This window comes from Triticum aestivum, chromosome 7D, assembly GCF_018294505.1.
Source record: "Triticum aestivum cultivar Chinese Spring chromosome 7D, IWGSC CS RefSeq v2.1, whole genome shotgun sequence".
Taxonomy (NCBI): domain Eukaryota; kingdom Viridiplantae; phylum Streptophyta; class Magnoliopsida; order Poales; family Poaceae; genus Triticum; species Triticum aestivum.
The window spans coordinates 80,478,458-80,498,970 of NC_057814.1; the positions used below are offsets into that span (position 1 = coordinate 80,478,458).

Here is a 20,513-nt window from a genome sequence, read left to right on the forward strand (position 1 = left end):
GCTCGCGGGAAACTGCCGATTCGGCAATTTCCACCGGACCAGGCTGCGAGCTGTTTTAAAGTCCATGCGGACCTCAAACCGCATGCAGCCCAGGCAACCAAACAGACCGCGCATATCCCACGCAGGTCTGGTTACACTGCATGCGCGCAACCAAACACGCCCTCGGTGAACCACCGACGCCAGGTTTTCGGCCGAAGCACAACGGCTAGCGAGCACAATGCTACTACTCAGTTCTGGTATAAAACTCTGCACACCTTAATAACTTCATCACACCGACTAGTACGAGCCAGGGAAGAATTCAGAGGGAAGCCGTCAGGCAGATGAAGCACGTGCTCGTCTCTCACTCAAGACAAGCCACGGTCAACCTTATCGGCTCTTGCTCAATACCTGGAACCATCGCGTTCCTAACCTTTATCTTCACTCATTATTATACTCCATCCGGTAATATTCGGGGTCCACGTACTGTACGGACTTGTCGTCCAGGTCCATAGCACGAGAGATCGAGTACATGCTGCTACAGCAACTTGACAACTTGACATGTGAGCCAAGGCCCTGTACTGCACACTCCCCCCCCCCCAAAAGAAAATTAGAATCCACCCGCCAATGCATGCATACGCCCGTGAACCCCTTTGTTTCCACCACCGTCACTTAAGCTGTATAAATGGGTGTGGACGACCAGTGCATTTGTACATCATACGCATCGCGTCGCACTCAGCCACCAGCCCACCACACAGCATTTCCGTAGTTTTAGACATGTCAGGCACCTCGTCGTTCGTCTTCCGGACCGCCGGGCAGCACGCAAGGCCAGAACGTAGGATCTGGGAGCAACACCTTTAGCTCTTGTCGAACATGCGTACATGTATGTAGGTCTGGGTTTCATATGCAGTATCTGTAGTGTCTGTCTCCCTCTGTATGCACGTGTATTTTAGGAGACAAGATACCGGTCGCACCCCTTGTACCTAGTGCACGATCAATCAATTATCGATGCATCAAATCATTCTCTACATGGTATCTATCGCAAGTCTATCCTCTACCGCTTCCGCCTAACTCTAGCCGCCACCTCGGACCGCCGCCGCCGCCACGATCTGCCGTCGCCGCCGCCGCACCACGGCGCCGCACCTCCTCCCGCGTCCCGATCCCGCTGCCCGCCCGCCAGCCGATCTCCCTAGCTCCCGCTACCCCGATCCCGCTACGTGCTCACGTCCCGATCCCACTACGCGCCGCCGCTCGCTACGCCTGCTCCGATCCCGCTACGCGCTCGCGTCCCAATCCCGCTACGCGCCGCCGCCAGCTACGCCTCGCTACGAGCCGCACCAGCTACGCCCGCTGCTACGCCTCGCCAGCCGCTGGTTGTTTCATACGTGCATGTGCTAATTTGTACGTGAAGCTCAATTTCCTGTGTTCTCGCATGTGCATCTCGTCAAGTAGCAACTCGCTAGCTTCCTGCCACGCCCGCGCCGCTCGCTCATTGTCCTGCATCGCCGCGCTGCACCTCCGCCGTGCCGCACTACCGCCGAGCCGCCATGTCTTCCTCCGCCTCCTCCTACTCCAATCCCTTCGCCGGGCCGGACCCCGCTAACATCCGCGACATCAACATCCACGACCGCGTCCCCGTTCCTCGATGCCACCGACGCCACGTACTTCGCGTGGATGATGTACTTCTCGCTGCTCTTCCGCGGGAACAACCTCATGGATCACGTTGACGGTTCCGTCTCCCGCGCCATGGTGGGCGACTCCGAGTGGACCGCGATCGACGCCACGCTCATCCGGTAGTTCTTCACCACCATCTCGAAGGACCTAAATTCGATCAACTTTTACTAAGTATGACACCAGACAATTTTATATGCGGAGGGAAAAAAAACAAAGGTAGTACATACAACTTAACTTCAAGCATGCTTTAAAGTGAGAAGATAAACCTCTACCCTAAGCCACTTTTTTTTCTGAGGGATCTATCCTAAGCCACTTTAGAGAGAGGTAGTTGTTGGAGTTGCTCTAAGATGGAACCAGACAATTCTACCTTAAATCTCTAGCGCAACTGTGGAATCTGGCAAGTGTATCTTAAATACCCGGCAAAGTACACTTAAGCGCCTACTAAAAATAATGCTAAGATCAACATTTTAATAAGTGAGTTATTATTGGACATGCTAAATCTAAGTCTTTGCAAGCAGACCGGCACATTTGAAAAAGCCAAGTGATGGCGATGTTATCAACAGTCGCACTCCTGTAGCTATATCTTTCAGCGTCACGCCTATCACCATTATGAACAGTCAAAAGTAGAGTACCACAGCACTGCTTTGGCAGGGATAAGAGCTTTGTCTTTGTGCATGGTCCGGGTGTGCTGCTTGCTTGCTGTCCGCAGCAGCGCCAAAGACAGAGGTGTGGCGCGGCTACAGCTGCCTAGCCCAGTCCTTTCAATCCGTTGGGCGTCTCGGCGTCGCATGCTGCCTTTGATCCGCGGAAGTCACATACGTGTATTTTTGGACGTGTTGCTGTATCGTGTGGTTTCAATCCGCCAGGCGTCCAGACGTGCACTCGATTTTTACCATTACGGCTTCTTGTTTGCCATCGTGTATGCATACAAAGCCATCACAAGCTCGATTCTTCATCTTCGTCGGAGGATGAGTCGTGGAAAAAGATTGAACAAGAGTGTTCGTCTACAATGAATAAGAAAAACTATGATCAAAGACATTCGTACAAAATAATTCGGAACATAAAAAAATTGGGTGAAGAACATCTTCGAATACCATTCCCATATTGGGTTCTTGACCTAGGACTTGCAGACTGCGGCCGGACCGGGGCAGCGAAGGAGGCGAAGCAGGGGAGGAATGGTGGCGTTGTCTGGCGTCGTGGTGGCGTCGACGACGGCTAGACCGGGCAAGGTACATGCAGCAGTACAACACTGAAGATGGATTGGTGGCAGGTGGCTGTGGCGGCCTCATACCCGGCAGACGTCCTGGTTGGGACCTCAGGTCTTAGATGTTAGGTTTGGCTGCGAGGTCTGTTTGATATTAGGTCCAGACTATCAACATCCCTACATCAACCGGATAGGAGTAGCGACAGATGTTGCCTAGACGGTGGCTTTAGTCTTACTGTTGTATAACTTTGTAAGGTCTTGTGTGAATAATTAATAAAATTGTTGCATGCATCATCCAGATGCAGAGGCCGGGGGTCCTCCTCCTTTTCTAAAATAAAAAAAATCAAGAATACTTCATCCTCCTCTCCTCTGCTCGCTCGTCTTTTCGGGCACGCTCTCACCAACGCTCAACGTCTTCTTCGGTCGCTGACCAAGTCACTGTTTGGGCTAACATATTTCACTCACTGACAACTGGGCCCCACACACATGCTGCCTAAATCCATCCATCGCGGTCTTTCCGGCTGTCACGTAGGAGATTCCTGTTTCGATACGATTTAAGACTAGCCATAGTGCGAGTAACTTTAGCAGTAACATCGAGTCCAACTCAACAAATTTGCTTATGTGGCAATGAGTTAATGAGGAGAGAGGTAGTTTGGGTAACTTAGCTAGTTACTGTAACATCACATGTCCCAATGCAATATGAGTCTATAACCTAATAAATGAGGCTTTGCATGTTACCATACTTATGTTACTACCCACTATGAAGATAGTAACATAGTCTAGGGATATGTGTATGTTACTAGTTTATGTTACTCTTCATTGTGGCTAGTCTAAAAACAAGGGGGAATCCAGGGGACAGTGTATAGACTTTCGGGATTTGAAGGTGAGTATTCGTTTTTATGAGCACTACAACTTTATTTAAAGTTTAAACCAGACTTCATGCTTAGAGTGACGTCGCGTGACTGAATGGTTTTGTTGTGTGTACCGTGAAGAGCCCTAGCCATAGTAGAGTCGGCCATAGTATGAGTATATCTAGTTTGTAAATGTGAAAAGTTCAGATAGCAGCCCATGTGGGCCAAGCCTTTTCAGTAGCCGCCGCTGCACATGGGACTGGATTCAGTGGATGTTGAATTGGCATCCGGCATCCCTGTATATATATATTCAAATAACATCCAGCGCAGTAAGGACACCCGTGTTCCCTTTCGTGTTTGATTTAAGAAGTTCCCGGCGGCCATGGCAACTCGGGTCACCAACCGCGTCGTTCAATCAGAAGAGGCTATAAGGGATAGGAGCCGTCGCCAGGGAGGAAGAGAACGGAGCGAGTAGCCATGGCCGCCAGGAACTTCTTCGTCCGATCCCCCAAGGAGGAGGAATCCAGCGCCGCCATCCGAGGTACCCACCCAGAAGAGAAAAAAGACCCTCTCCCACCCTCTCTTTCAGTTCCACCATCATCCCGGATCCATCTGGAAACCAATGTTGTTAATTTTGTGTTTTCTCCATCTTATGCTTCTATCCTGCGTGCGTTTTCTTCTTGCAGAGGCTGTCCTGTTGGGAGGGAAGAACGCCGCCATTGCTGGCACCGTGGTCGCGGTTCCCACGGTGCGTATCTGTGTGCGGAATTCTAGTGTGCGCACTTGCATATGTCCTGACTTCTGTCAGATTTGATCTTGTGCAGTTCGTTGCCTGCCGCGTCCTTCCTTGGGCTAAGCATAATCTGAACTACACCGCGCAAGCGCTCATCATATCGACAGGTACTACCATGCTACTGAAAACTATCGTCGCCGAGCTAGCATATGAGTACTAGTTCTGACTGTCATGTAGCTCCGCCATCTTAAATTTAATTTAAAGTGCAAATTTGCAATTACTGCAAGCTCCACACGTTTTTGCCAGATTTATGCGATTATGCATGTTTATTTGCACTGGATGATTCGGCCATCCCGATGAGATCAGTATCAGTGTGCTACCGTACATTTGATTGATGATGACAGATTGACAGTCATTTCTTCAAGGATCATGCCTATTGCTTTAGCACTATTGAATTTGAACTTTTGAAGGCCATTTGTAGGTCTAAAGGAAGATTATTCTTGTTTACAATTGGCAGTTTACTAAACAATATCCCTATTTATTGGACAGCCTGTGTCGCCGGCTTCTTCATCACCGCGGATAAAACCATTCTGCGAAACGCAAGGCAAAACACCATCGGGAGGACCTGATCCAGAACTGTACAGAATCGCAGGCCCTCTGTTCCATCCATGATCCATTGATGGTGCTGCATGAGGAGACGTCGAATTTCAGTTTCAGTTTTTCTGTACCTTGCAGTGTAAAGAAGACTAATGAGAGTTGCTGTTTTCTAGGGCAGTGGATCCCGTTTGCTCCCAGTTGAAAGTGGAATAAAAGATGGAATGTTTTCCTTGTGCCCACGTGAAGTGTTAGAGCATCTTCAACAGCCGCCCAACGCGCCGCGCCTTAAAAACTACTTTGCCACGCGCCCATCGCCTGGTTTGGCACGGCGGGCAGCGCTGGCTCCAGCAGCGCGCGCGACACTCGCACAAACAACTTATGCATTTCAAACACATGCAAAAGATCAAACACAAACAAAATAAATCAACAAAATAAATAGTTCAATTTCGTCATTACAACTCAAACAAATAGTTTATCGTTCAATAGAACAAATAGTTCAACAATACAACAAATAGTTCAAGAATACAACACCAAACGCACAAATCATGATGCTCTTTGTCGCCCATTCCAAGCCCACCACTCCTCAATGAGATCCTCCTGAAGATCATCATGCGCCGCGGGACGTCGGATGACATGATAGGAGGCAACAAAACGGGCCACCCTTTCAGCCCTCCGTCGCACTCGCACGGGATGTCCCAAGAGCTCATACTGAGAATAGTCTACATCTTGGCCACGCTCATTCTCGATGATCATGTTGTGCATGATCACACAAGCGTGCATGATGTACCAAAGCATCTTTTGATCCCAAAATCTAGTCGGTCCTCTCACAATAGCAAATTGAGCTTGCAAAATCCCAAAAGCTCTCTCCACATCTTTTCTAGCCGCCGCCTGAGCATTGTGGAAATCAAGATTTTTCTTACCTTCCGGTTTTTTCAACGGCTTCACAAATGTTTGCCACTTTGGGTAGATCCCATCCGCAAGATAGTAGCCATAGTTGTACGTACGGTCATTTGCTACAAACTGCACCGGTGGCAAATCACCATTTGCAATCTTATTCATCAGTGGTGACCGGTTGACAACGTTGATGTCATTCAAAGATCCAGGCATTCCAAAGAAAGCATGCCAAATCCAAGTCTCTTGATCGGCCACCGCTTCAAGGATTATAGTGGAACCTTTTTTGACCGTGAAATTGCCCATGTCATGCCTTTGGACAATTCTTCCAACTCCAATGCATGCAATCGAGCCAAGCATACCACGGAAGCCGCGAGCTTTGTTCATCTCCAATAGCCTTGCGGCGTCTTCAGCATTGGGAGATCTCAAATACTCCTGGCCAAACACTTGCACAATTTCGATTGCGAAGCGCTTGACACACATGATGGCTTGGCTCTCACCCATAGCCAAGTGATCATCAACTAGATCAGCCGGGATACCGTATGCCAACATACGCAAAGCGGCTGTCACCTTCTGAAAGGTGCTATGCCCGAGGTCTCCGGCGGCATTCCTCCTTTGTTGAAAAAACTGGTCATGGCTCGCTAGTTTCTCTGCAATGCGCCTGAACAACTCGGTGCTCATCCTAAACCGGCGACGAAAATACGACTCGGGGTATGTGGGATTCTCCGCAAAATAATGTGTGCTCAATCTGTTGTGGGTATCGATCCTATCCCTCCAAATTTTCTGCCGACCCATAACCGAACCACCGATTGCGTGCGAGGGGCGGCGGTCACTAGAGGGGGGCGGAGGAAGCCGCCGCGGCGCGGGGATAGGCCAGGGAAGCGCCGGAACGGTCGCCGGGTGGCGGCGGCGCCGCGGCTGGATGGGGGGGTCGAGTTGGGAGCGAGCGTGCGAGAGTCCAGCGCGCGGGAGCGGGCGCAGCAAATAAGCGTAGCGCGATGGAGTTTCGGCCCGCGCGTCGAACTAGATATGCCGCGCGTTTGGTTTTTGCGCGCCCGCTGGAGCCACTCTACCGATTGCGCGTGCGCTAAAATAGGCAATTTTACGGCGCGGCGCTTGTTTAGCGCGGCGGCTGTTGGAGATGCTCTTAAGTATGGTGTGGTGTAGTGTACTATTTGGAGTAGGTTTTGATCAAGTGGGCTCTGGATCTGATCCGTCTGTTGATTGGGCTGTGTGTTTGTTCACCTGCACCAACCTTGTTGCCTTCATTACTATATCTCGCATCATGCGAGAGTTTCTTCTGTCTGGCTGAACAGTTTTCCCTTGCGACGTTGCTATTTGGCCAGGCCATTTGCGTTTTTTGTCCACGCTAGGTGTCGCGATCGAGTTAGCCTGCTGCGCTTCGTTCATAGTTTTTTCTTCTTTTTTTGTATTTATTAGGTTTCTTCGTCTTTTTAGTTTTTCGGTTGATTTTCATCGGTTTCTTTATCGGGTTCCCTTCTTTTCCATTTTATTTGCACCTGTTTCTTCGGTTTTCCTTTTCATAAATTTTTATTTGGTGGTCTTTGTTTTTTTGGTTTTCATTGGTTCTTTCATTTTTCTTTGTTTCTTTTACTTATCATTCTACATTTTTAGTATACGTCAAGAGCACTATTCAGTTACATGTTTAACTTTCTTCAAATTTTCAAGTTTAACATTTTTCAGTACACTATCAACATTTTTTTGAATGATAACATTCAATTACAAGTTTATCATTTCTTTGAGTACACGGTCAACATTTTTTCTATACACATTCTAAACATGTTTCAGTTGCTTGGTTAAAAAAATTAAATACAAGATCAACATGTTTGAATGCATGGTCAACATTTTTCAAATGCTTGGTTAACATTTTTAAATGCAAGATTAATAGTTTCTACAACGTTTTTTACATTTTCTCTATATGCATTTAACATTGTCCAAATGATTGATTAACATTTTTCAAATACAAAATTAATTTTTTAATACATGCTCAACATTTTTTTATACCCATTTAACATTTTTCAAATGCTTGATTAACATTTTCAAATACTTGTTCAACATTTTTTCAAATGCTTGATTAATATTTTTCAAACACATGACCAATAGAGTTAATCATTTTTTAATACATGGTCAACAAATTTCTATACATATTTATCATTTTTAAATGCTTGATTAATACTTTTGAAATACTTGTTTAACATTAACATTTTTATAATATATGGTCAAAATTTTGCTATACACATTTAACATTTTCAAATGCTTGATCTACATTTTGAAAATAATTATTTAACATTTTTTCAAATGCTTGGATTAACTTTTTAAAATACATTTGTCGTATACATGAGAAACATATTCTCTATGCACATTTAACATTGTTCAAATGTTTTATGTAAATTTTTTTATAATATATTTATTTAGAATATTTGAAAGCATAAATGAAATTTAATAAATAAGTAAAAACAAAAACATGAAAAAAAACAGAAAAAACATGGGTGTGAGGAAAAACCTAATTGGGCTAGCCCATTCTGGGAACGCAAGACGTCACAAACCGTTGTCTCGCTCTAAGTGAGACATATCACCTCTTCCTTGTTGCTTCTTCTAGAGTCCAGCACCTCGAGCAATTTATACGTATAAAGAACATCCCAACTGGGATAAGGGCACCTCCAACGCTGACGCTTAAACCGCTCGCGTCTGTCTGGACCGAACGGCCCGGCCTTCCTGATGGAGCTGGGTTAGCGATGACGTTCTTCTCCCATGCGCGTTTGGTGGTGGGGCTTTTGCAGGTTGGCGTGATAGTCCTCGGCATTTGCGATGGCGGTGGCGGAGCGAGCCGTGGGGAGCCAACGGAGGTGGATGCTTGGCGGGCAGAGGTGTTGGTTGCCATGGGGCTCCCACATGTGGATCTAGAGTGGTCATGTCTGACGGGGCGATGCTCCCCCACCCGGCAGCGCCGGCTGGCAGCCAGCTGGCGGCATGTGCTGACTTCCCGTGAAGGGGTTGGACTTGGTCCTCATGTCGGAGGTTGGTTGCTCCCCGCGCAGGCTCTAGTCCCACTCTGCCCATGTTGAGACGGTGTTTTGTTGTTTGGTTGGGGTGACGGCCGCGTGTTATGACGGTGGTGACGAGTTCGCCTGAGGACGTCACGGTGGCGACCCCGGATGGTGGGCTCGGTTGCTTTTCCGGCAGGCTCCATGGTGGCGGTGGTGGCTGCACCTCTTGGTGATATGAGCGACAAGGGGTGAAGTAGTGGGAGGTTCTAGCTTTCTCCCACAGTGCCCAGATCTGGTGTAAGTGGCCCTCATTGCGGTGATGGTACAAGTGAGTGTTCGAGCGAAAGCTTCGTGCTTGGAGCCGGCGATGGTGGCGCCATGGGTGTCGTTCTCTTCATGAAGACGTTGTCGTGGATCTCGACCTTGTGTTAGGCCTCCGGGTGAAAACCATTGTCTTCTTGCTCAAACTTGGCAATGGCACCCTCCCGAGGCGTTGATGTGGAGCCCACGCCTCGTCGATCGAGCCTCGAGGAGGTGTTAGGCTAGTTCTAGGCTTTATGTTTGGATCTTTTGATCTACTTTTGTGACGGCTTCCCAGTCACATTGTATCGTTCGATCGTGTGGTTTGATGTGTTCTTTATATATAAGGCGGGGCAAAAACCTGCACGTATAGGGACGTCGTGAATTAACATGGTGTGTCGTGTGCTGGTTTTGTTGCATGGATCGTAAGACGATGGGAGCAGTAGGAGAAGGGGGAGTAGCCATCACCACTCCGACCACAACGATGGCAGACTGCTCTTTAACAGCATAGATATAGCAAGCCACAATGTCATTTTATAAAAAAATGTTCAAAGTGTATGGTAGTACTCATAAACACATTAGTCACTTGACTATTTTGGCTTTAATCAACGAAAACTAACAAAGAGACACTAGATGCAGTTGAGATGAGAATCTTAAGTAAGATATACAATATCGTTTCTCCATTTCCGTGCGTTACAATCACATGTGTGCGCGCACACATACCGTCATCATTTTACTTTATTCTAGTATCTATCCACTGCTATCCTAGTAGTACTACCTTGAGGACCCCTGCAAGTCAAAAAGTCCCTGACTGTATACAAACGGAGCTCATGATACCACGACTCCACGAGTAGTCAGTCACCAAATCTACCGATTAGCACTAGAAAGAAGACTGACGAGCACTCCGGCGAGCGTCAGTGTTTTCCACTCGAGAAAGCGACGACGGCTGAATGATGCACGCGAAAGGCAGCAATGGTTGGTAGGTAACCCGAGCCGAGCTCCCGCCGCACCGTCGACGACCAACACGCCACCCGTCTCTCTCCCACCAACCCCTCCCCCTCCGCCTCCGCCTCCGCCTCCAACTCGCCGTCGTCCGTCCACGCCGCGGCTACCGCCAGTGCCCGTGCACCACCCACCCCGACCCAGCGAGGCCTGGCTCGCTCGGTCTCCGCCCCGCACCAGTCTCCTCACCAACCCAACCAGCACCGTGTTTCCACCGACCGCTCCGTGCGTCGCGTGTTGTCGCCGACGCCCGGGCCCGGACCACCACCTGTTGACTGTTCCACCTCCTCCTCCCTTCCTTCCTTCCTTCCTTCCTGCCTCCTCCCCTCTCGCCATCGGCCGCCCCTCCCCCTCCTGCTGCCGCGCGCGGGCCAGCGCTCCTATATAAGCCACGCGTTGAGTCTCTTCCCGGCAAGCTCGTCAATCCAATCACCCAGCCAACCACCTCTCCCCTCCCCTGCAAGCTCAGCCCAGATCTCGTCTCCTTCCTTCCTCGAACCAAGCATCACCAATGGCGACCACGGCAGCCGACGCCACGGCCGCGGCGCCCAAGGAGCAGCCCGCCAGCACCGGCGGCGAGCAGGTCACGCGTCACTCCGAGGTCGGCCACAAGAGCCTGCTCCAGAGCGACGCCCTCTACCAGGTAGTACTTAGTTATACTACTGCACAAAAAAAATCGCTTCTTCCGCTCCATCCGTCTCCGGCGAGCCGGCCAGATCTCGCGGTTTCTGATGTGGTTTGGTCTGATTGTTCCTGCGCAGTACATCCTGGAGACGAGCGTGTACCCGCGCGAGCACGAGTGCATGAAGGAGCTCCGCGAGATCACCGCCAACCACCCATGGTACGGAGTTCTTCCTCATCCGTGTTCGTCTCGGCCCGGCCGGATCTGGCGAGACATATTCTGATCTGGATCTCGTCTGTGCGCAGGAACCTGATGACGACGTCGGCGGACGAGGGCCAGTTCCTCAACATGCTGCTCAAGCTCATCGGCGCCAAGAAGACCATGGAGATCGGCGTCTACACCGGCTACTCCCTCCTCGCCACCGCGCTCGCCATCCCTGAAGACGGCACCGTAAGCTCCTAACTTCTCCACTCCAGATCTACCACTCCCAATTTACCAAGAAACTGAAGAAAAATGAAAATGAAACGGAAATGCAGATCTTGGCCATGGACATCAACCGCGAGAACTACGAGCTGGGGCTGCCGTGCATCGAGAAGGCCGGCGTGGCGCACAAGATCGACTTCCGCGAGGGCCCGGCGCTCCCGGTGCTGGACGCGCTGCTGGAGGACGAGGCCAACCACGGCACCTTCGACTTCGTCTTCGTGGACGCCGACAAGGACAACTACCTCAACTACCACGAGCGCCTCATGAAGCTCGTCAAGGTCGGCGGCCTCCTCGGCTACGACAACACCCTCTGGAACGGCTCCGTCGTGCTCCCCGCCGACGCCCCCATGCGCAAGTACATCCGCTACTACCGCGACTTCGTCCTCGACCTCAACAAGGCCCTCGCCGCCGACCAGCGCGTCGAGATCTGCCAGCTCCCCGTCGGCGACGGCATCACCCTCTGCCGCCGCGCCAAGTGAACGGACACGGAGCACCCGTCTCCGCGCTCCGCCGTAGATGCCAAGAACAAGAATTAATTAATTTCCCCCATTTTGTCTTTCTTGCTCGCCTTCCGTACTCTATATCTATCTTCTGCAATTCGTATAAAGATTTCTCCAGACAAATGATCAAATAGTATTACTCCTATAAAAAAGGCTTCTTGTTGTTTGCTTGCGACAATGGCTGCCGCCGCCGCGGCCGCCGGCGCAGGTGATGATCCAATTGTGCAAATCGGAGTGTTCCATTTCGTTCTCCTGCCTGTTTGGAGGAAAAACATGTCTAGATGCGGCGCCTTCGTTGAATCTGTTGAATGAATCATGGCAGGGCACAATAAATTTGACCGAATTTTACTCCTTTGGTTGAAGATTTCCATCTTCTGACGGGGATGCACAGGGGTTCGAGGACGGTTCGTCGACGGCGACAGCCTTGTGTTGTTGCGCAGATATTTGCTGACATTTGTTTTTCTACAAGTAGGTGACTGACTGGCAGCATGTGGTCGTCTACAAGTCGATCGATCGCTGAATGACAAAGGCTTCCACATATGTCAAAGTCTGGAGTAAGGGTAGGTTGGAAGGAGAAGTTTCCTCCAATGGAAGAGTCAAGGTTTGTTCGGTTCTTGGGCTGTCATGTGAGGAGTTTATGACTTGTTTGGCTGAATGGCTGATGTTACATCACATGGTCACCTAAACTATTGCTTTGGTTTCGCTTAAAATAAGTTCAGATCTAACAACATGTAGCAGTACAGTACATGTTATGGTACGTGTGCTTGGATTGAAGTGTACTGAGCCATAGTGTTCTTTAACATGGAGTAGTATACTACTGGACTGGAAAAGGGTGTTGGTGAAACCCATTATTTTAGGCTCCCGTACGATAATCCCATTCTCTGAGATCAACTTGTGCCTATTTACAATTTGCTTCACCAACTTTTAGTTAACACACTCAGATGTACTCCCTCCGTCCCATAGTATAAAAGCGCTTTTATACTACACTAGTGTCAAAAACGCTCTTATATTATGTGACAGAGGAAGTAACAACAAATACATACTCCCTTATATCACTCCGTCTGAAAATACTTGTCAGAGAAATATCATCAATGTATAGGCGCTACAGTGTCCAACGGATGGAGTACTGTATTTCCGACCAGTATAAAGCGTCCTTTGCTCCTAGGCTTGTCTGAGGAAGATCCATTAATGCTTTGAGCTGAAAAAGTCGAGGTTTGTTCGGTTGTTGAGCTGTTCACGTGAAGAGTTGAGACTTGCTGGCTGCTGTCATATCACTTGGTTACCTCGATTATTGCTTTGACTTTAGTTAACACGATCAGATGCAGCATCAGGTACCATGGTATCATGTGATATCTTTCCCCTGTGATACCATGTTTTACATGATACCATGTCACAAAATTCAAATCTACATGTTACAAAAATTCTGATTTTTTTTATAAATGTTCACAAGACAGATGTCTACTATCCCTAAAAAAAATCAGATTCAAATTCAAAATACACATTGAGAAATGAAAAGACAAATCCAGCATGAATACTGTCACAAAGAGACAAATGCAAACATGACACTGTTCACCTGTGGATTTGTTATTTCGATTTTCAATCTGAATTTTTTAGGGATTGTAGACATAGGTCTTGTGAACATTCACAATGTTTTCAGATTTTTTTTGACACGTCGTAATTTAAGTTTTGAAACATGATACCATGGTATCATGTAACGTTTGGTATCATGTGATATCTTCGCCGTGTACCTGTGTATTGAAGTGTACTGAACAAGTGTTTTTTCTTTCAAAGGAACAAGAGTGTTCTTCAACATGTACTAATGGACAAGAGTTGTCAGGAACTTGTCTGAAATATCTGAAGATTGTTTGACACTTCTATTGTTGCCGCGTCTTCGATGAGGTGGTTGGCATGCATGTCGCATCCGGACGGCTCTGCAAGCAAGATACAGGTTCGCTCAACTGTTCTTGCTCTCAGCCATTGATCAAGGATCGGACATCTCTCAGACTGTCGTGCATCGCTGTTCAACTTCCGACTAAGACTTCTTCCTTTTCTGTTTGCTTTTCACCTGCTCCCTAAGTGTATTGGCCATAAAGCCCCATTTCTCTTTCATTCGGGATCATGTCTTGTAACTGGGTTGTAACCCTGGCTGGTAGAGGCGATCTACAGTACTCCACTTTCCCCTTTTGATAAGATAAACCCTGGCAAATTGAGCTGAATTGCTCTGAATCTTCAAATTCCTTGCTCTAAGTTAAGGGTTTTTTTTTTTTTTTTTTTTTTTTTTTTGCAAATGTGCTCTAAGTTCTGTTAGATGAAGTGAGTTCCTGGCCCCGTTTGCTACTCTCGAGTCAAACATACTGGATGTGCTATCCCACGCTAGTGCCGGCGTGAAAGCAAATCAACCCATGAAACTCTATTCCTGCAGCTATGGAAGTTTAGTCAGCTACCGCGCTTTGGTTGGGTTCGTGTCCCTGTCTCACATGTTTGTTGGTGTATGGTTGGTGAGACGTTTCCATCTGGGAAAATTTCAATGAATAAAAAACAGTAAAAAGACCCAATAGGAAACACTCAGATCTCTGTTCCCCGTCTTCCAGCATGCACATCTCGGCCAAGGAACTTAAATATTGCCAACCTGATCTCACAAGTAACCGAAAATTAATTGTAGTGCAAGTCCGTAACTGTACAACGTCCACCTTCTTGAACAGTCCAGACGTACTAGTTTTGTAGAGTATATTTAGGGCAACGCCGACCGTCAGAATGGACACAATATTCCTTCATAGACACGGATAAGAGAGTCATTCATCCAACCGCATCCTCTAAAAGTTCGTCTAGTTCTGGCCTCCTTTATTTCAAATGCATAGGAATATGAGGAAATTAAATTGTGGTATTCATAGCACCTGATCATGATAAAAAAAGAGGCGGATGTTTATAGTTTTTACATTCGGCCGATCACAAAAATTTCAGTCCATGGTATGATAAAAAAAGCTAGAGGCAAAAACAGATTTGGAACGAACGGAGGCGAGTGCTGCCACATTTCTTTTAATGATTTTTATCAGAAGCACAAACGAATATGAAATATCAAGGATGAACACGAATACAGAAAAATATGGTGCAGATACAATATGCAACTGAAGTCTGCGGAAATTCAAAAACCACGGGAACCATACAAAAAACACAACGAAACCAACAACTTATTGAGTTATTCACCCATGAAGATGCAATGTTGTGCGTTGACGAGCGGGAGTGGAGGATGGGAGTAGGAGGCGTGTAGTCAAAGTGATGAGTATCAGATAAGTAGGGGACCTCCTTCCTTAAGAAAAAGTAGGGGACCTCCGGGTTGACGACCCACACGGTGGAAATAGCTGAAACACCCACACCCAGTCCCTCGTGCACCCTTTTGGGCCGACCCATGTGTGGGGCAGGGCAACCCTTTTTTATTTTTTATTTTGTTTCTTGCTTCTTTAAATCAAATTTGGGATTTCTAAAAACAATCATGAATTTAGAAAATACCATTTTTATGAATTTAAAAAATGTTCATGGATTTGGAAAAATGTTCATAAAATTGAAAACAAATGTTCCAACTTCAAAACAATGTTCATGAATTTAATTAAATGTTTTTCAATTCAGAAAAAAATTATGAATTTCTAAAAAGGAACATTTTGTATTCAATGAAAAAAATTGAATTAAATGAACTTTTTTCAATTTGATGAAGAAACTTTGAATTGGTGAAAAATGTTTGAGTTTGATGAACAATTTGAGAAATTCATGAAATTTTTGGAAAATATGATGAACATTTTTTGTATTAGATAAACAAATTTTGAATTTGATGAATGTGTTTTAATTGTATGAACAAAAATTGAATTCAATGAACACTTTTTGGACTTGATGAACATTTTTTAATCGAATGAGAAAAAATGATTGTGAAATAAAAAATAAAATTCAATAAAAAAAGAAAAAGAAAAGAGGAAAGGAAAAAGGAAAAATAACAGGAAAAAAACGAAAAAGTCCCAAAAGAGGAAGAGTGATCCTGCGCACATCGGCCAGCTCCAAATCACTTACCGTGCTACCCCGATAAGTAGGGGAGCATTAGTTTTTCTTATAGGCCTAGAAGTGTACATGGGCTGGGCTCAAGTGGGCTATATTGACAAAATATAAAAGGGAAATTTCCACATACGACTATACAGGAGTTCCATTCTACACCTGTCCAGCAAAAAACATTCTATAGTTTGTGTTTCAATTTTATAATTTTTCATTTCCCTTTTCATATTTGTGCTATATTTTCATTTACTTTTTCTGAAATGATGGAAAGCTTCAGCTCCAGTTTTCCTGAATGGAAACCATTCGTACTTTCGGCGTTGATCCATACTCTATAGTTGAGAATCACATCATTTTTTGTGACAATCACATCTTAGTAATCTATTGCCTGGGCTTTGTATCTACTAAACCTTAGTCTTCTGTCATCACGTAAGATGACTGCAAGTGTTTTGTTAAGCCTTATATTAATTTGGACGACAATCATCTTTTCATAATTAAACTGATGTTATATATATATATATATATATATATATATATATATATATATATATATATATGTAATTTTATCCATCTAAATATTACATAATACATATTTTGAATATATCCAACTCTTTCAGCATGTCCAGTTAAAATATTGAATTACATAATTCTAATATATTTTTATGGCAATAGTTTAGTAACCACACTTTGAAAAATCAAGCAATTTGGTCATTCTTACATAATTGCCATTTAAATCCAGCAGATCTTGAAGCTATCTATGATACCACTTATATTCTAGAATTTACGTTAAACTCGTGAATTATTGAAAATAAATCTGCCAAGTATTACTAAAACGTTTGTAAGACAATACATGTTTTCTGAATTCAACATATAAAATATAACTATTCCAAAACCGTAACCAAATGCATAAAATTATTTAAATACATTTGGTTATTTATGTTTTGTTACACTGGGAATCGATGAAATTTAATTACATTTGCATTTTTCTCATATTTATATGATGTACTAAAATACTCAAATATATGATCTTCACAATCATCACCGATCACAAACAAATTACTGATAAATGAGTTAAGCTGTAGCAATAAAAATTAATGCATCTACTCGAAACAATCGAAATATTTTTGGTTTTGTTAAGTAAAATTAATATAAAAATAAATATTAACACATATTTATACTAAACTTTTTATTTTTTCTGTAAATTAATGTTCACTAAATATATTTCAAAAATTTCTTTGATATATGTCTTCAATAATATTTAGGTGTAAATATTGGAATTAATAATGGAATCATACTATGTACAATAATATATACATGTTCGTCGTATGATTATAGCATTACCCACTTAAATAAATCTCTTGAGCTAAACTGCAACTATATTTGTCGAAAACCATGTCTTTTAGTTCAATGGGAGTTTTTTTGAAGAAAAATACTTTGTTATAAGAAATTTTACCCATGTAAGCAAACCAAAAGTACCACATTACTTCACAAATTAATCAATGCATTTTTTATTATAGTAATATGGTCTGTTTATGTATCCTTATTTATTGTGTTCTGTGTCCTTATCAATTGTGACCTTATATTAACTTGGTAGAGTGTATAAACCTAACAAATAACTTCATTGAGTTTTCCAAAGTGCAATAATACCAAGTTTAGGTGTAATAACTAGATAAATATGTCTAACATGTTTGAGTTACCAACGTGTAGTTTATTTCTCGAATCCTCTCCACCACTCTATTACATTGTTTGTGCCGTCTGGTCAAATTTCCCCTTTTTGATCTTCAGATTCCGGATGGGTAGTGTGCGCATGTGTTGGGGGGGGGGGGGGGGGTGGGTGGGGGTGGGAGGGTGGCTTCTTCTTACTTTGTATCAGTACCATACCGTTCATAACATGCATGAGTATCTATATTCGAAAGTTGTGTATGATGATGTTGTTCGTTTGAATTTTCCATCGTTTTTTATACAGAAGAACTAGCGTAAGCTTGAAGAGAACAGGAATTTGATTTCACACACATACACATATATAAACATGTGAAATTGTTTTGATTCTTTTATACTATCAAATGTTTTTTAAGCTGGGTTCAAAGGAGTCAAGGATTCATATGGAGGTTTTTCTCCCTTTTCCAAGCAAACACTGTTCTCAAACACGTTACTTGCCATTGTAGTTCTCAATAGGATCAACATACAAAGCTAATTGAACTCCACAAAGCAACCTTATTATTCTAACCTCTTTTATTTGTGTCATGTTCTCTCTCAAACTGAACTACAAATCTCGACAAAGTCTGGAATGAGTCGCTCAACCGTAAAATCTAAAGAGTATACTAATGGTTTTTAGTTAAGTTTGAGGGAGAACACCACACAAGTAATTTCCCATGACTAGAACAGAGGCGCCCAAGAATTTCCCATCTTCCCTATGAAGAAATGCTACAGCCGAGAACTTCCCTTGCTCCACAGACAATGCTCCATCAACATTTCCCTTTACATCACCCCTGGTTGGAGGAATCCATGCAACACCATGCATCGGCGGCTCAACTGTTTTGGATGCAGTCCTTATAGCATCCGCCCCACACTCCCCAATAAAGTTCATAATGAACTTGCTCGTTGCAAATGGTGACTGAAATATACTCATGAATTGCATCCCTGCGCGCCTGTTCATGCAAATCCTCGTTGACACACACCGAAACACAGCGTGCCATTCTGCATTCCAATAGTGAATGTTGCCATGAGTCCTCACTCTATCCACATATCAGACGGCACACATCACACCTTCTGTTAATAGCACTGCTAACTTCTGCTGCAGCACTATTAGCGGCACACATCCCTTGGAACGTGAACCATACAGATAGTGGTACCGCGGAGCTCGGCCTCCACTGCAACTTTCCCCATATCAGACAAATACTCTCCTCAGCAATGTGTGATAGAGCCAAGCAAGAAGCACACCAGTTCCATTGTCCATGAGTCAGCACGTCTCCCCAGCAATTGCCATATGTTATCGTTCCCAAACGAACAAGCTTTGAAGCCCTAGCTCCACGGCCACCCTCCTTGTCCTCTCCGAGTCATATAGCACCATAACCATGCCTGCAGCACTACGACGCACTCTCCTTTCTATGCAGCTTCCTCTTATCAGGCTCCTCGACATGCCCATGGTCTCACTCTAACCAGGAGCGTGGCCTTGACACTCACAACTGTAAGCATTAGCTATTCACCCTCTACATCCACATCGCTTGATCTAACTGATGTTGATTCAGCTATTGCATATGCAATTGATTTCCTTTGGTATGTACACCGTGAATTGGTTTGCCTTGCTCTGCTTTACTACTAATTACTCTAGCCCATGTATTGGTACATCTTATTTAAAAAGGAGGCCCTCTATGCTCTGATTTGATTTAATTTTGTATGTTGCCACGTATTTATGCATCTTGCTTAGAAGTGAAGGAAATATGCCCTAGAGGCAATAATAAAGTTGTTATTTATATTTCCTTATATCATGATAAATGTTTATTATTCATGCTAGAATATTTATAACCGGAAACTAGATACATGTGTGAATACATAGACAAAACAAAGTGTCCCTAGTATGCCTCTACTTGACTAGCTCGTTAATCAAAGATGGTTAAGTTTCGTAACCATAGACATGTGTTGTCACTTGATGAACGGGATTACATCATTAGGAGAATGATGTGATGGACAAGACCCATCCGTTAGCTTAGCATAATGATCGTTAAGTTTTATTGCTATTGCTTTCTTCATGACTTATACATATTCCTCTGACTATGAGATTATGCAACTCCCGAATACCGGAGGAACACCTTGGGTGCTATCAAACGTCACAACGTAACTGGGTGATTATAAAGATGCTCTACAGGTGTCTCCGAAGGTGTTTTTTGGGTTGGCATAGATCGAGATTAGGATTTGTCACTCCGAGTATCGAAGAGGTATCTCTGGGCCCTCTCGGTAATGCACATCACTATAAGCCTTGCAAGCAATGTGGTAATGAGTTAGTTGCGGCATGATGCATTACAGAAGGAGTAAAGAGACTTGCCAGTAACGAGATTGAACTAGGTATGATGATACCGACGATCGAATCTCGGGCAAGTAACATACCGATGACAAAGGGAATGACGTGTGTTGTTATTGCGGTTTGACCGATAAAGATCTTCGTAGAATATGTAGGAACCAATATGAGCATCCAGGTTCCGCTGTTGGTTATTGACCGGAGATGTGTCTCGGTCATGTATACATAGTTCTCGAACCCGTAGGGTCCGCACGCTTAACGTTCGATGACGATTATGAGTTATGTGTTTTGGTGACCGAAGATTGTTTGGAGTCCCGGATGAGATCACAGACATGACGAGGAGTCTCGAAATAGTCAAGAGGTAAAGATTGATATATTGGACGATAGTATTCGGACACTGGAATGGTTTCGGGACGTTTAAGATATTTATCGGAGTACCGAGGGGTTACCGAAAACCCCCGGGGAAGTAATTGGCCTTAATGGGCCATAGATAAGACAATTTTGCACGAGCAGAATACTCAAGTTAAGCTTGACGAGCCTAGCATATGCAGATATGGCCTCGGAACACTAAGACCGAAAGGTCGAACGTGAATCATATAGTAGATATGATCAACATAGAGATGTT

General features: G+C 44.9%; 2 protein-coding genes across 2 annotated transcripts; both read left to right on the plus strand.

Moving 5' to 3' along the window:
- Positions 1-4,049: 4,049 nt before the first annotated feature.
- Positions 4,050-5,272, plus strand: LOC123167868 (early nodulin-93). The gene is made up of 4 exons (XM_044585730.1): positions 4,050-4,246; positions 4,392-4,453; positions 4,530-4,605; positions 4,988-5,272. The coding sequence occupies exons 1-4, from the start codon at positions 4,183-4,185 to the stop codon at positions 5,065-5,067; spliced, it is 282 nt and encodes a 93-aa protein (XP_044441665.1). The 5' UTR covers positions 4,050-4,182; the 3' UTR covers positions 5,068-5,272.
- A 5,087-nt stretch (positions 5,273-10,359) lies between these two features.
- Positions 10,360-11,972, plus strand: LOC123165759 (caffeoyl-CoA O-methyltransferase 1). The gene is made up of 4 exons (XM_044583479.1): positions 10,360-10,879; positions 10,998-11,077; positions 11,164-11,308; positions 11,395-11,972. The coding sequence occupies exons 1-4, from the start codon at positions 10,748-10,750 to the stop codon at positions 11,818-11,820; spliced, it is 783 nt and encodes a 260-aa protein (XP_044439414.1). The 5' UTR covers positions 10,360-10,747; the 3' UTR covers positions 11,821-11,972.
- The last annotated feature ends 8,541 nt before the right edge of the window (positions 11,973-20,513 follow it).